Consider the following 15,721-nt stretch of genomic DNA (forward strand, 5'->3'; position numbering starts at 1 on the left):
GGCTCGGCGCCTCCCGGCCCAGCCCGCGGCCCTCGCCGGCGCCGCCCGGCCTCGCAGCTCCGCCCGCTGCCCCAGCCCGCTGCCGCCCCCGGGGTGCAGCTGCCGCCGAGCAGGGGGCGCCCGGCGTCTTGTCCCCGCCTCCAGTCCCTCCTTACGCGCTTGCTGCGCCCCTGCCCCACGCGGCCCACAGAGCGCACAGCGCCGTTCACTTCGCATTGCAGCGTTTTATTGTTTTCTCGCGTTTTTGTCTTTTCGTCTCGCTCCGTAGCGAAAAGTGAAAACCTGAGGTGGAGCCCGCGGGCCGGGCGAGCAAAGCCCGGGCGGAGGGGCCGAGGGGCTGGCGCGGTGGGAGTTCCTCCGGGGGTCGGGGTTTCTCCCGCAGCCAAGGACCCCACCCAGCCCTGTACAATATAGATGCTCATGTAAAATGAAAAGAAATTTTAAATGCTATGAATTAATCTCTAGATATTATGTACACAGCAATGTACACCTTTGAATAAATTAATACCAATTTGCATATTCTGGGAACCTTAAAGCTTATTTACACAAATTATCATTTATTTCATAAATATCTTCTTTTTTTTTCCCTGGGGACTCAAGGCAGAAGTGCCACTCCCTCCGCTGACCCAGGGGTGGGAGGGGCGCCTGTCTTTTGGGGGTAAGAAGTGGGAGGACTAAAAGAACAGGTCCCTCCCAGCTCAAGTCTACACTGACTTCAGTCTTCACTGAGGCCAGCATCCCTCACTGCAGATTCTCAAGCGGTCCAGGCCCAAGGCTAGGGGCTCTGGGGTTCTCTCTGAGGCTCCCATCCCTGATTCCTGCACCTTCTGGCTCTGGAAGAGACTCTGGAAGGGCGGGGTGATGAGGCCTCCCCACAGCGCTGGAGGACCCAGAGGGGCCCCTGGCCAATGTCACCTTGACACTGGAGCAGATCTGGACCGTGACCAGTGGCTCCTAAGCGACTGTGTTCCCGGCAGCTGGATTCCTTGTGAGGCCCAGGGAAATGTCCCAGGCCCCGGCTGGCTGATCGGGCCTCTATTCCGGCTGCTGCAGCCCGCTGTTGCTCCTTTATTTAAATAAATACCCATTCTGTGCTGTACACGTCCCAAGCAGCAGGGGCAGGTAGCCCGGGAGGTCTGCGGGGCAGCGGAGCAGCTGGGCAGCCCCCTCACTTGGGCGACTCCCTGCCGGGGGAGAGGGCTCGCTGGCTCTCCAGCCCACTCACCAGTCTCTGGATGCTCTGCAGTTCACTGGCCGCCTCTTTGGCTGAGCCGCTGGGTGACAGGGCACCTCGGGAAGGGGCCCCAACCTTGCGGAGAGCCAGCTCGGGCAGCGGGCTGGGCTCCCGGCTGTTGCTGCCTGCAGCCTTGGAGCCCTCCGCCACCAGCCCCGTGGTGAGGAGGCTAGTGCTAGGCGGGATAGTTACCGGGATCTGGTAGGGACTGAAACGCAGGCGGGGCCGGGCACTGCCCAGAAAGTGGCTCCGGGACAGGGAGCCTGCGGCTGCCGCAGCTGCGGCCGCAGCACTCGTGGCTGGCAAAGCAGAGGCCGCGGCCGCAGCGGCTGCCATGTACGTGTAGGGGTAGGGGAAGAGGCCTCCGAAAGTGGGCATTGGGATTCCCTGAAAGAGACAGAACAAAACAAGGGTTAGGCATCCTGCCTGCGGGGTTCTGAGGGTAAGCTGGGCGCTGGGGGTGGTGCTACCACTAGATCCTCGCCCTGCGGGTCGAGGAGTATAAGCCCAGAGCTCACAGAACTGTAACCCCAAGCAGCACAGGCTGGCATGGGCCAGTACGCTGTGCCAAACCCAGTTAGAAGGGAGCTCACTTCAGGTTATGATGCAGAGGTCTGGCGCCATCCAGCTCCCTGCCAGGCCTTACAGGTCGAGTGAGGGAAAGACATGCCAGGTGGCTGAACTAGCATGGGCAAAGGCCTAGAGGGAGGAAACCGGGCAGGCAAAGAGCCAGGTGGCAAGCAGGCAGCTCTGACTGTCATGGGGGTTCTGCTCCCTTAGAACAGTGTCTCCCCCAGCCCTTCTTTCTGCAGGAGCCCCCAGAAGGGCTGAGGAAGCACAGGCAGGGGCGGTGAAGAGCTCTATAAATTCTCCTTCAACCTGCCTGCCTGCCTGCTCAGGGATCTCTTGCCTGGGCCAGGAGAAGGGCACAGATGCCAATCCGTTTATAAACTGGCCTGGATATTCTACAGAGAACCTCAGTGGCAGCTGAGGAAGGAATGCGAAGTCTGCCTGCAGAGAGCACAGTAGCCAGGAAACCCTGGACAAACACCGTCTGAGTCCATGAGGCCCGACTTTTGGATTATCTGACCTTTGAGATAATGGCTCACTCCCCAGAGTATGGAGGTACGGGGAGGAGTACAGGGAGCTGACTGTGCTGGGCTTCCAGGGAGCCTCGGGCCTGGCTCAGGCAGGGAGAAGGAAAGAAGTAGCTTAGTCAGGAATGAGAAAATATCCTTCCTGAGAAGGTCAAGTCCTACTGGGCATTTAGTGCTCGCATCTCAGGTGGGGGGGAAGGAGGGAGGCTCTAGATCTTCCAAAACTTGGCTCTACCGGATGTTCAGGGGCAGGCTCCCCTGGCACAGAAACAACCAGTAGCAGTATACCAAGCAATGCTTCCTGAGTGCTGGGTACTCTCAACCTGGCCTTGCACCTGTTGCCCTGACTTCCCCACGACCTCTCCGATGCCCGTGCTGGGGAGGAGGCATTCACATACACATAGAATTAAGGATGCTCAGCTCCAGGCCCTGAGCTCCATTTTCCGGAGGCTTCCTTGCCATCTCAGAGCCACAGATACGTGATGTGAGTGCTTCACTCACTTCCACACATCCCTGACACTGAGCTCTGTTAAAAACCCATTTCAGAACCCCCTCCCCCACTTTAAAAATATTTGCTTCTGCACCAAAGGAGCCTTCTCAGACCTGAACTCCTATTTTCCTTCCCTTAAGATAAGATCTCAAGGGCTCAATTTGCCAGAAACCTCAGAGGGAAGAAAATGAATGTAGAGATTCCAAATCTTTCCACAGGGAATATTCCACCCAAGCAACCAAAGAGACCGCCCTCCCCATTGGCTCTCCATATTTTGCTGCTGGCCAGCTTCATAAAGTCTCCCCCGGGAGCTCAGAATTTCAGCCTGGGCCTGGGGAACTGAGCCCCTCTTCCCTGAGATGTGTGGCTGGAGAGTTGGGAGACCCAAGGTGGGGGGAAGGAACAACCTTCTCCTTTGTCAGGTCAGAGGACTTCCTGGAGGGCCTGAAAGCAGCCACAGGCATCTGAGAGGTGGGTCATTATGGCGGTCAATTGTCCAGAAAATACTGCAAATTTTCCTACTCCCTTTTTCCAGGCATCTTAGCCTTTCAGGGACTGACACTGAGCCAAGGGTTTTTGTGTCCAAGAGAAGTGTCCTGAGGCCAGGAAGGTGGACTTCCCAATAGCCGGAGGCAGAGCCAGTCTGTCAGAGAAAGAACCTAATGGATGCCACTCTGTACTGGAGGCGCAGGGAAGGGTACAGGCCCCAAAAGGGTCAGGGACTTGTCTAGAGTCACACACAAGTCAGAAACAGTGCCCTGGCCAGACCCTAGACCTACAGTGTTAGTCTCCCTGAACCTAGGTGTCCTGGAGAGTGTCCATCACGGCTCCCCAGGACAGAGTCATTGCCCGCTGGAAGCTCAGAGCACCCACGGCACCCTCAGGCCCTGTGCCCGCCTCGCTCTTTCTCCCTGCAGATCACAGGCCTTACCTGAGATGCCAGCATGTGCTGGGAGAGGTGGAAAGGGAAGGGCGCAGCAGTGCTTGCCGCGCTGGCTGCGGGACCCAGCCCGCCTGCGTCCAGCCCCGTGGCGGTCCCTGGCCCGCCTCCTCCACCACTGCCGCCGCCGCCAGCCACCGAGGCCAGCAGGTGACCCATGCCCATGGCGGAGAAGGCTCCGGGGCCCATGGCGAACTGTCCCGGGTGCAAGAAGAGCGGCTGGCCGGCCCCCAGCGGCCCGAAGAACTGCTGCCCGTGCAGATGGCCAGAGAAAGCCAGGCCCGGCAGGTGTCCGGCGCCCAGGGGGGACGCGCTGTCCGTCTGCACCACCAGCGGCGCCAGGCCGGGCTCCTTGCCCTCGCCCGCCTCCTTGCGCCCGTCGTCCTTCCGCCTGGCTTCGGCGCGCTCCTTCTCTAGGCTCCGCAGGCCGAACGGGCCGTCCCCGCCGCTCTCCGCCGGCTCCTTGCCCCTCTCGGGGCTGCGCCGCTCCCGGGCGCGCTCAGGTTCGGTCAAGCGAGGGGGGCTGCCGCTGTCCAGGGCCGGGCTGCGGCCTAGCGCCGGCCCCGCGCGCTCCTCGCTCAGCCTCTCCGGCTCCGGATCGCTGTCCGCAGCGCAGGACTTCTCCTCGGCTGCGGGGAGAGGGGATGCGCGAGGTCACAGGGGCCCGGGAAGAGACAGACGCGAGGCCTCCCCCGGTGTCTGGGCCAGGTCGGAGAGACTGGGAAAGGCCCTCTTTCGGGAATGCCACGTTCGAGGATCCTCGTCGGGCAAGGGGCAGCTTCGGGTCACCTAATCTAAGGCCCCGTATTTACAGCTGGAGAAACAGCCATGTAAAGGAAACTCGCTGCCAGAGTCACTCAGCGCCAGGGGCCTGGCTCGGAGTCCAGCCAGATCTTCTAGCTACCGGGGACCGCCCTCCCAGGGAAGGCCTGGGTCGGATGCTCCATCCCAGATACACTGCTGACGCTTCCCCCAGGCCGTACGGGTACCCCGACGCTGAGCCAAGAGCCAGCGGGGCGCCGGGAGGAGACCCTCCCCTCCCCTCTCCTCTTCCTCCACCCCCGCCCCGACCACCGGACCCTCACCTCGGGTCCGATGCAGGCGCAGGGGACTAGGCGCTGACCCCGGGGAGGGTGGCGGTTCCCGTGCGGGGGCAGGGTCGCAAGACGAGGCGTCCGACTCCGCGCCGTCGCGCTCCGGCTTGCAGTGTTCCTCGTACAGGCGCAGGGACGGCAGCGTCAGCTGCTTCCTGGGGATGAGCGGAGGGAGCGGGTCAGAGGCGCGCGCTCACCACCCCCACCCCGCGTCCTGCTCGCTCAGGCACCCTCAGTAGAGCGGTCAGGCTCACTCCTCACCTTTTCTCCCGCCGGCCATTCCCGGTGTCACGGAAGCCCTTGGCAAACGGGTTGTTGTCGATCTTCAGCTGCGTGATCTGCGGGGGACCGAGGGGGCGGCGCCAGGTCAGGAAGCGGCTCCTCCAGCCTGGCCTGGGGCACCCCGAGGTCAGAGGCTGCCAGCCCAGAGGAGAGCCCCGCGAATGTCCACTTGGTACCCGCCCGCCTGGGATAGGTCGGTCCCAGCCGGAAGATGAGGTGAGGCCGGCCGGCGGGCTTCCCGGGAAGCCATAGGGTCTCTCCTCCAAAAACTTTATTCGAGGCATATTCTCTTCTCTTGCACACACAAGCCCAAAGCAGCGCGCAGTCGAAATCTGCCCAAACATGCACCCAGGCCCACTCGGTCACTCAAGTTCAACAAACCGGGCATCTGAGCAGGCGCGCACAGGGACAGCAGAGCACAGGCAAGTCCCACCACGGAGACAGATCACACTCACGGCCCGCGCACTCGCAAGTACACACAGACAAAACAAACAAGTGCCCACAGAACCAAACGAATCCACACACCTCCACATGTATCCAAGGTGCCCAAAATGTTGCCCGCATGCCCGCATACACATCACTTCACAAAGACAAAAAGAATGACCGGTAGGACACTTGGACACTCTCCGGAGAGGGGTACACACGGGCACAGGCCCAGAGGGAGTGGTTCTCTGCCCCTCTAGAGAGAGAGTGTAGAAAGGCAGCAAGAAGAAAAAGCCCTTCAACTTAAAGGAAAAGTCTCTAAACACCTCCTAAGGGGTTCAGGGTCTGGACAGAGGAAGGGGGGTGCTTTGGGAAGCTGTGTCACCTGTCCCGCACTCTGACACCCCCCCCCCCAGTGAAAACTGGGCCCTAAGTTCCTATCGCTGGTTTCGTAGCCTCAGGAGTACCAGGGCAGATTGCCTCTGGCTCCATCTCTTCATTTAAATTCCCGTCCCGGAGCCAAGAAATAAACGAATAAAATGTAAAAATGTCAGTGAGGTCCCGGAGTTTCTGCTAATTGCTAAGTAAACATCCCCACCCCAACGATCGCCCAGCTGTTCGAGCTCCCGGGGGAGCCTGTGTGTACGTGTCGCAGACTTGGGAGGGAACCTGGAGGATTTCAGTGGGTGCTGAGCTTACAGATGTGTGACTCGGCCCTGGGGAGTGAGCTGTGAGGGCTCAGGGTGGGTCCTGGGGGCTTTGGGCTGGTGTGAGTGAAGGGTTGGAGCCTGCAGGTGTAAGGGGGCATCGGGGCAGGGGCTGGGCCCGCCGCCCACCCAGCACACCTTGTCGTTCTGGTAGGCAGTGACCGCGATGAAGTCGGTCTCGGGGAACACGTAGGTGCGGAAGGTGCTGTAGGGCAGCTTCAGGATGTCGTTGGCTCTCACGATGTGGAAGCGCGGCTGGTACTTGTGCATGGAGTTCAGGATGGTCTGTGGGGAGGGCACGGTCAGCCGGCAGCCCCCAGCCTTTGGCCCAAGCATTTCTACTCCCTGGGGACCTGACCTCTTTCCAAGTCTGTCTCTTTCTTCGTCTGCCTTCTCCACCCCCTCCTCTGCGATTTTCTCCTGTCTTCTCTGCGCTTCTTCTTGCCTATATTTCTTTTTCTTCTATTTTCTCTCTGTTTTCTTTATTGCAGTTTTTTCTCTCTCTCCATTTAAAAAAATTACCCCAGTTGAAAACAGAAATGAAACAGAATTAAAAAACGCATAACACTCCACTCTTAACCTCTCTTCCTAGACTCATTGCTAAGCCCCTAGTAACTCCACGGAGAGAATATTTGGACCTTCTGGGGGCTCAACGACTGCCCTGCCTCTGAATGGGCAGTCCCTTTTGCCCCATCAACTCCCCCCTCCCATTTTACTGGGGGCCTGGCTCAGGCAGAAACGGAGAGAACCCCCAAACTCCCTCCTCCTGGTGGGACATCTGCCTGTGGGAGGACGGAAAGGACTCTTAGGATGTGAAGGGGGCTGGTTTAACTTTTGAATCTCCTAGTTTGGGGGGGGGATGGGGACACGGTCAAGGGGAAGGTGGGGGGAGGCAGGACTTCCAAGCTCAGTAGTTAAAGACCAAAGGCTGCACGAATGTGTCCCGGTCGCTCCTGACTCCCGCTGGGCTCCAGGAAGAGCTTTGGAAGGCATGACTCCAGCCGAGATTGTGAGCAGCCTGGAGCTTGCCGCCCCACAACCCCTTCATTGCCCAGGCCTACAGAGCGAAACCCTCTGGGCCCAGGCTTAGCCAGCGTAGGCCACAGGGCAGTGACCCGAGCAGGGGCACTCTGAGGGTTCGGCCAGCGCTCCCCTCTAGGGAATCCCGCCGCCTGCTCTCCCGCCCCCACCCCCTACAGCACCGGATGCGCAGTGTCAGACCCCCTTCCCTGCGCCTGCCCAGCACTCACGAAGCCATGCTTGTCAGAGATGTTGTTGGTCAGTTTCAGCTTGTGGAAAGCCACAGGCTTGGCCATCCACTGCTCTCCCGTGGCCGGGCTGTCCGGGTGGATGTACATGCGTTTGGGCATCTCTGGGTCGGCCTTGCCCGCCACCATCCAGCGCGAGTTATGGAATTTATACCGGCAATCATCGGCGGCCACAATGTCCATCAGCAGGATGTACTTGGCCTTCTTGTCCAAGCCACTGACTCGCACCTTGAATGGAGGAAACATCCGCCTGCGAGAAAGAGAAAGGGGAAGACTACATGGAACCCGGTTTTATGTCTGAGGACCCCACTCCTCAGACACACACCACTGCCAGGAGCTTCCCCATCTTGTTTCCTTGCTGTCGCTGTTCTGCCCCATATTACTGCTAGGAGACCCCACCAGTGGTTGTTATTCCTGGGGGATCCCATTTCCGCTTGTCAAACCCTCTCTTATTATATGGTTTCCTATCGGCCTTATCTTCAGGTCTGGTGACTGTCTTTCTCCCTCATCTGAGATGAAAGCCGATGTTCCGAAAAGAAACACGGGCCCCCTAGAAATACACCTGCTTCTTTTGAATCTCCCCAAAATTCATTCAGGGGATATGCACACTGGGACTGAAACTCCCAAAAATAAAACCAGAAGATGTTCGCTTGGGAACTGGGTTACAGCTGAACAAGGACCTTACGTTTCGGGGGAAGAGGGTGAACCTGAGGCCTGGATTCTGGGTGGCTGAATCGAAGGGTGGAGGGGCTGGGGACTGTGATTTTCTTCTGGCTTTAAGGCCCGGAGCGGTGTGCGAGTAGGGAGCTCCTCGCTCCTTGGACCCGGACAAGGCTCCCAGCCCAGATCAGGCTCCCTCTGGACCCGCTTGGGGCTTACTGCTGGAACGGAGCAGCCGGCTGGAATCAGCTGGCCAGCCTGGGCCTAACATGGTGCGAGTATCATTCTGGGCTCCAGGGTCAGAGGACAGTCCGGGAGATGCTGCATCTCCCCGGAGCTCGGAGCCAGACCCGAAGGCAGGAGAGCGAGGCGGCAGGGAGAGGAGCCGCAGCCGAGATCTCGGAGACCCGCCCTGGCCCAGCCGCGGGGCCTTCTCGGCTTTGGGACTCGGAAAGGTTGGGACTATTCTTTAGGAGCGTGTTTTCGTTTTATTTCATTCGGGAGATTTTTATGTCTTAGTTTTAAAAAAAATTCGCTCGGTGCCAAATAGGAAAAGTCAAATTGGTTGTCTGTGGGAGCTAAAAGCGTGGCGCCGGGGCCGGAGCCGGGAGTCCCGAGCGGCGGGCTCGGCGCTGGTCGGTGCTGCGGGTCCCCCAGTCCGCCCGCCCGCCTGCGTGCCCTCCGGCCAGCCAGCCGCCCTACCTCCCAGACTTGGTGATGACCATCTCGGTGCCCAGCTTGTGGAACTGGTCCCACAGCTCCTTGGCCTCCAGCGTCACCTTGGGGTCGTCCTCGACCTCGTCCTCGGGCTCCAGGCTCTTAAGCGAGCGCAGATGCGCGGCGGGCGGGTGCGGGCCGAGTGCCGAGACGTGCAGCCCCGCCTCGGCCGCCGCCGCCGCCGCGGCCGCAGCGGCCGCCGCCCCCGCCAGGCCCGGGTCGGGCAGCGGCTTGGCCAGCGCGCCGGGCGGCAGTGCGAGCGCCGGGAAGAAGGAGGGCTGCGCCGCCGCCAGGAAGGCGGACATGGGGAAGTCGGCCGGCCGTGGCGCGTGGAACGGGTGGTAAGCCATGGCGCTGGCCGCCAGCGCCGGCTCTCTCATCGGGACATCCGGCCCAGGCGCCCAGGGGCCGGGGCCGGGGGCGCGCGGCTCGGACCCCCGGCCCGGGCGGCGGCGCGCGCGGAGGAAGGGCGACCCGGGTGGCAAGCGCAGCGGCGACTCCTCCCGGCTCCCCGTCCGGCGCACGGCAAGGGGCGCAGGGCTCTGGGCGCGGGGGTGGCGGGGGCTCTGCGCGGGGCTGGGCTGGGCTGGCCCGCTCCGGCGCCGGGGACCACGCGCGACTGGTTAGATCTTGTCGTGATCTCTGGAAAACTGTGACTATCTCACATGTCCTGCCCTGCTCGGATCCCCTGCGCTAACGAGCCAGGCCCCCCTTGATTGCTGATTTTACGCTTTTTGGACCAATTGTGGGTCTCCGGGGGCGGGGTTTTGACAGCTCAAGCCAAGCTCCGGCCGGGAGGGGGGGCCGGGGAGAAGGTGTCGGAAGCCTCAGCAGTAAGAAAACATGTCAACAGAATAAAATATTAACCAATGACGGGCCAGCGGGCCCCGAGACCCCTCCCCCTGCCCCGGCCCCCACCCCGCCGCCCGCGCCCGCGGCTGCCTGCGCCGGGACGGGGAAGCGCGGCGGGCCGACTCGACCCGCCGAAAGGGCCTGAGGCGGGGGGCGCCCGGGTCCCAGAGCCCTGGGGAAGGACCCCCAGCCGCACGCCGACTCCAAGTGCAAAGCATTGACACGGCCCCGAGAGGAGAGGGGGCGCCCTCCTTCTCCCTCGCCGGCGGCCCGGCCGCTCTGGCCCGCGCCCCAGCTTGGCCTCCGACCCCGCTCTCCGCCGCGGCGCCGCCCGGGGCCCCTGCACTCCGGCGGGGGCTGGAAAGAGAGGCCGGTGGGCGGGCGAGTCGGGAGGCTCGGGCGGCCGAGGTCCTGGAGCAGAACCCAGGTGGCGGGAGCCGGTGAGTGGAGCGGTGGTAGAACCCCGGTGGGGCCGGCGTGGGCGGGAATGGGAAGCGGCCTTGCACTCAGGGAACGCGGGGACCCCCTAGTCCGCGCCTCCCCCTCATAGGAAGACTCAGAAGGAACGTGGAGTTCCCGGCAAACCCTGAACTCAGCCCAGTTGTCTGTCTGCGTCCGGGATCCAGCCCTGAGTCCTCAGACGGCCGGGAGAGCCGGTCCTCGGGGCTAGGAAGGTGAGCGCATCTCCGCCAAGCACAGGGCGGCACGGCGCGGGCTGATCCCGGTTCCCAGATTCTTGACCCGCGACCCAAGGAATTTTCGCCGCATCCGATACCGGAGACCCAAGTCTCCCTCATCCTACACAGCGGCATCCTCTCTCCGCTCTCCCCCACGTTCTTAGAATTTGGTTCCGTCTCTCCGAAGCGTACGCCGCCCAAGTTCAGTAGTTCGGAGTAACGAGTGTGGGGGTCGGAGTGTCTGAGCGCACCTGTGGTTGAATCCACCCTCCCAGTCTTCGTTCTTCGGCAGCCCCACTATTTCCCCCCGCCCCGTGGTGTGTGTGTGTGTGTGTGTGTGTGTAGTGTGTGTGTGTACTGCCCAGACGGTGGTGCCCACTGTGCATGGCGCGAGCGGCAACAAGGAGTGCGCCCAGAGAGTGAAGCGGCCACACACCTGCCTAGAATTGGGCTCAGGCGCTGACACTCAGACTGATTCTGGTGGTCGCGTTATAAAGGACAAGAAGGAACGCATACTACATATGGGTGTACACTCCTGCCCGCACAGCCTATATAAGTGGGGTGAGTTGGCCGGCGCGGGCCCTGTGCCCGCCTGGTAGGCGCGTACAGCCCACATCCAACAGTGACCCAGGCAACACTGCCCATCCACTGCGCACACCCAGTCACAGGGCACCTTGTCGCTGAACACTTGGACCCGGCATGTAAACCCAAGATGGCTTGGAGCAGTCGGATTAGGGACCGGCCGGAGCGGTTTGGCCTCCGCGACCTTTTTCTACTTTTCCAAGCCAGTCCCGGAGCCCTCGAAGCTCCCTCACGGGCTCTCAAAGGAGCGCCGCCCCCACAGGCTTCTCTTCTTCACGACCCTGCTCGTGGCTGCGTCACTCCTCTCTTAGTGCCTCCTCTCTGTCCAGAACGAATCTGCGACTCCGCGCTGCGCAGTCTACGCAGATGGGGCAGGATCTGCGGCGTTGCACAGGCAAAGTCCTGCCGGCTCCATTTAGGCGGGATATGGCGCCCTCAGGGAGGAACGTGTGTGGGCAGGTTTGTGCAGTCGGTAAGGTGACCAGATAATAGGGCAGCGTTCCTTAGCCAGGAATCGGGGACGGCCCGGGAATCCGTGAATACATTTGGTCGTGCGTGTGTACATGTACTTTCGTACTCGTAAGAATGTGTGTACACCAGCTGTGTGCAACTTGGACATTTTCCTGGGAAAGGTCCGTAGCTGGTCCAGGGGTCCAAGGCCCGGAGAGTTCGAAACACGCTGGCTTGGGTTGTTTGCCGAAGAACCCCGGCGACGGTGCATGGCTGCATTTGGGGACCACGATCCCACCTGGCCACAGCCACCGGGTCACCGACGTGCCCTCCCGCGGCTACAGCTACAGGCTCTTCCGGCCAGGCCCCGGTCTTAGGCCCTGCCTTTCCGTCCGCAACCAACCGAGGTCCTGCTACAGGCGCTCTCAAGATTCTGAATCTACCCCCCAGCCAAACTCTCCAGCGGGGAATATCCTTGGCTCCTCGAAAACCCGCTCGGGGGAGGCCCAGGAGGCCTTGGAGCGGCGCCTTGAGGCTCCCAAGCTCCTGCTCGGCCCCTCCCCCACCTGGGTCTACCCCACTTCCCCTTCCCGGGATCAGGCGCCTCTAGGGGGGGTCCCCGGGGCTGAGAGTTCGTGTCTCTTTAAGAGGCCCCGGGGGGCGCCTCGCAAGCCGCCCGGGGCTGGAGGGGGGAGGGCACGGGCGGGGGCGGCTGGCGCCAGGCGGCCGAGGCTCCACAACAAAGCTCCGGCCCCTGTCACTTCGCATCGGCCGGGCCCCGCAGACGGGCGGGGGACGCGCGCTCAGCTGCCCCTCCCTCTCCCAGACAGTCCTGGGCCCGGGCGTCGCACGGGCGCGGGCCTCCCGGCCTCCCGCGGGTGGTTGCTCGCCCTCGGTGCGCTCCGCGCTTCCCGCAACAAGGAAATCGGGAGGGGGAGGCCTGGGCCGGGTGGGGCCTTGGTCCCGAGCCCGGCTGGGCCGCCCGTCCGTCCTTGGCCCCGAAGCATTTCGCGGGGTCAAGGGCCACTGTTGGGACCTTCCCCGTCTTGGGCCTCGCCGGTGTCTTTGCTCTGTGTGACTGGGCGTGGATCTGCGTGCGCCCGCGTGGATGGCTTGGGGATATATGGTCGGGTGGCAGAGGGGACGGGCGTCGGGTAACGGGGCGCTGTCGTGAGACGAGTGCTAAGGATAGGATTGTACCCGAGCTAAGCTCAGGTGACGTGTGTGGCCTAAGCGTGTGGCCGGCGGTGGAAGTGCCACTGGGCGCCTGTCCCCATCGTGGCGCGTTGTGTGTGTATGTGTGTGTGGTGGTGCTGGTGGTGACGGTGGGGCGGGGGAAGACACAGAGTTGCTTCCCATCCCCGCTTCCCGGCCGGACCCGCGCCTCCCGGAGTCTTGGCGCCAGCCAGCCCCGTTTAGCTGCCGGGCCCGGCTCCCCCGCGGTCCCGGGTCTGGCTGGGGTGGGGGCCGCGGCCTCGATGACCCCGGCCCGCAGCGGCCCGGCCTGTCCCGTCCACTTAGACAAATTGTGGCTGACAGGCGCGCAGTCTCTCTGGAGTCGCCGCCCGCCCGACGCCTCCCTCCCGACCCAATTACCCCGCGCAGGGTCGGGCCAAGTGGCTGGGATGGGGTGGAGGGCGTGGGGAGAGCGGGAGGCGCGACCTCTTCCCGGCCCGCGTCGTGGCCCCGGCCTTGCTCCAGGAAAGGCGGCGGGGCCACTTTTTCCGGTTAGGTCCCGGGAAGCGCCTGGGCAGACGCGGCCTGTGTGGCCCAGTCCCCAGTCTTCTAGGTTAATGCTAAGACGAGGCCCCTCCTGGGCGCTCAGGTTCCGGACTTACCGGCCTTTGAAGGGGGTCGCTTCACACCCGAGGGCTAGGGCGAGGGCGAGGTGCGTGGGCGAGGGTGCGTTCCCTCCGGCCTTTGGGCGACTTCCCCAGAGTTTTGGGGACCCTATAACCCTGGGAGCTCCAGACTATTAGTTGTTCTGGAGTCTCGGTCCGCGGGTGGCCGCCGTCCGCTTGGGAGCAGGGCTCGGCCAAAGTGAAGTGTACGTCTGTGAATCTGCGAGTGCGCGTGGACGTGCACAGTTGTGAAATGATGGGTGTGGGTGCTTGGGATCACGGCGGTGCGAGCAGGCAATGCTGCTGTGGGGTTTGAAAGAGGGGGCAAATCGCTTAAAGACCCCCAAGACCAGCCCACCTGCGAGAGAGGGGCGGGGCTGGCCTGCGAGCGCTCCTCAGGATCTGGATTCGCTTTCCCAAACGCTTTTGCAGGGAGCAGGCCGGGATTTCTTGGCGCAGCGTCGTGGGGCGGGGGGCAGCACCCCACAATCAGGGTTCCAGCTGGGTCGTACCTTCCCTCTCTTACCCGAGGTAGAGCTACCTGGCCTGTCTGGTCAGCCTCCGGGCCTCAAACCAACCTTTTGCCTTTTTAATGGGTAACTTCCTCTTTGCTTCAGCCTGGTTGCCCCTCTTGCCAGGACGCGCACCTCTCCCCGTTTTACAGATGAGGACCCTGAAGCCCAGGGGTGCAGTAATCTACCCAAGGCCACGCAGCTACCAGTGGCAGAGCTGGGATGGGACTTTGGGGCCCTAAAAGAGAGCAAGGCTGCATCCACTCCTTAGCAGCTGATGTCACTGCTGTCCTGATAGCTACCCCGACTTACACAGCAGGGCAACAGTGAGACTTCAGCCGCCACCCCCCCGCCCCAAGGCTGGGCTTTTGTTTTGAATACAAGACAGACAAGATGCTCTCTCCCTTTGCCCATTAGAGTTTCTGGCTCTAGGTCTGCAGGAGGGGGCTGCCTTTCCAAGTTACACAGGGACAAGAAGCAGCTTCAAGCATCAGTCAGGGGCTGGGGCTGGAAGCTCTTAGGGGTACGGGATGGAGATGAGTGGGATCAGAGTCTTGGATTATGTGGGGGCGCGGGACAGGGCGGTCAGCACAGAACCCAGCCCTCCAAGGGAATGGGCCGGGGCGTAGGAGGCAGCGAGGAACAGACAGAGGTCAGACTAGCTGTGTGACTTTGTAACCTTGGGCAAGGCCTGGGCCCCCTCTGGGGCTCAGGCTTCTCGTCTGCAAAATCAAGACCCAGCAGTACTCTAGTTTAGAAATTCTCTGATCTGTGTGCAAGTCAGAAAAATCAGCCCTTGAGAAACCATTTCCTACCCCAGACTGGCAGCTGCCTGCTCTGGCCTCTGCCTGCTTCCAGAGCCCACACTACTTGTGCGCTGGATTTGCCTTGGGACCACTGGGCCTTTTCTCAAATCAATCCCAGACAGTGCCCTCCCTCCTTGAGCTGCCACCCCAGCTCCCGTCAGCCTCCTCACAGACCATGAAGATATTTTTTCCTCCATCAAATTGAGAGAAAGTCCATGGTAATTTGCCCTCTGAGCAGGTAGCACTGTGAGAATCAGGGAGATCACATGGCTTCCTCAAGGTCACCGGGTCAGGCCACAATTAGATGCATGTTCTGATGGCCTGGTAGGTGATGGCATCATGGAGGTCTGCTGGGCTGCTGGGGGTTGAGGTGGAGATTGCCCTTGGTGTTATCTCTAGAGGATAGGAGGCTGGCTGCTCTGGGGCCAGTGGGCAGTAAGGTCCCCCACCCAGGGGCCCAGATCTCACTTCCAGCTGATTACAGGCTGTGGCAGGGTCCATAACCTCCCCAATTAGCCAGGGGCCAGGCCCAAGGGCTCTCTGATAACCCGAGCTCTGTGGCAGCCGCCATGGGGCCAGCTTATCTGGCCTTTCTTATCCTCCCCCTTCCCCCACATACTCAAAGACTTGCCCTGGCTGTGAGCAGATGAATAACCAGATTGTCCTGCAAGCTCAGCCGGCAAGTCCAGCCCTACACCCACAACTTTCCCTGACTGGAGGAGGCCACAGATGTTTTGCACCCCCTGGAGGGAAAGGGCTGAGCCAGGGAGGACTCCTGACTCTAAGCTGCCAGCCAGTTCCCTGCATGGTTGGAGAGCGCTCCCGGCTCTCCATCTTTGCCCCATCCATGCACCCACATGGATTCAGGGGCCTCACCTTTCCTAGAGCTCTGGACCCATCCCCAGGGAGCCACGCCACGGGCAGGTTGAACAAGCTGCCTGGCGACACCCCTCTCCCTGGCTCTTTTGGACTGAAACACTGCTGTGGCTGGGGGTTGGGGCTGTGCCAGGCACATCAAGGTCTCTGATTCAGCCGAAATGGGGGAAAAGCTGCCGCTAATCTGGCAGCCCCCCCCCCCCCCCCCCCCCC

The 15,721-nt window shown here is 61.9% G+C and overlaps 1 protein-coding gene across 1 annotated transcript; it reads right to left on the minus strand.

The window, feature by feature from the left end:
• Window positions 1–209: 209 nt before the first annotated feature.
• TBX2 (T-box transcription factor 2) lies at window positions 210–9,292 on the minus strand. The gene is made up of 7 exons (XM_040640925.1): window positions 8,898–9,292; window positions 7,518–7,785; window positions 6,406–6,552; window positions 5,117–5,193; window positions 4,847–5,010; window positions 3,753–4,390; window positions 210–1,621 (listed from the first exon to the last, which is right to left on the minus strand). The coding sequence occupies exons 1-7, from the start codon at window positions 9,290–9,292 to the stop codon at window positions 1,169–1,171; spliced, it is 2,142 nt and encodes a 713-aa protein (XP_040496859.1). The 3' UTR covers window positions 210–1,168.
• Between the last annotated feature and the right edge of the window lie 6,429 nt (window positions 9,293–15,721).

Source organism: Ursus maritimus, unplaced genomic scaffold (genome assembly GCF_017311325.1).
Source record: "Ursus maritimus isolate PB19 unplaced genomic scaffold, ASM1731132v1 scaffold_24, whole genome shotgun sequence".
Taxonomy (NCBI): domain Eukaryota; kingdom Metazoa; phylum Chordata; class Mammalia; order Carnivora; family Ursidae; genus Ursus; species Ursus maritimus.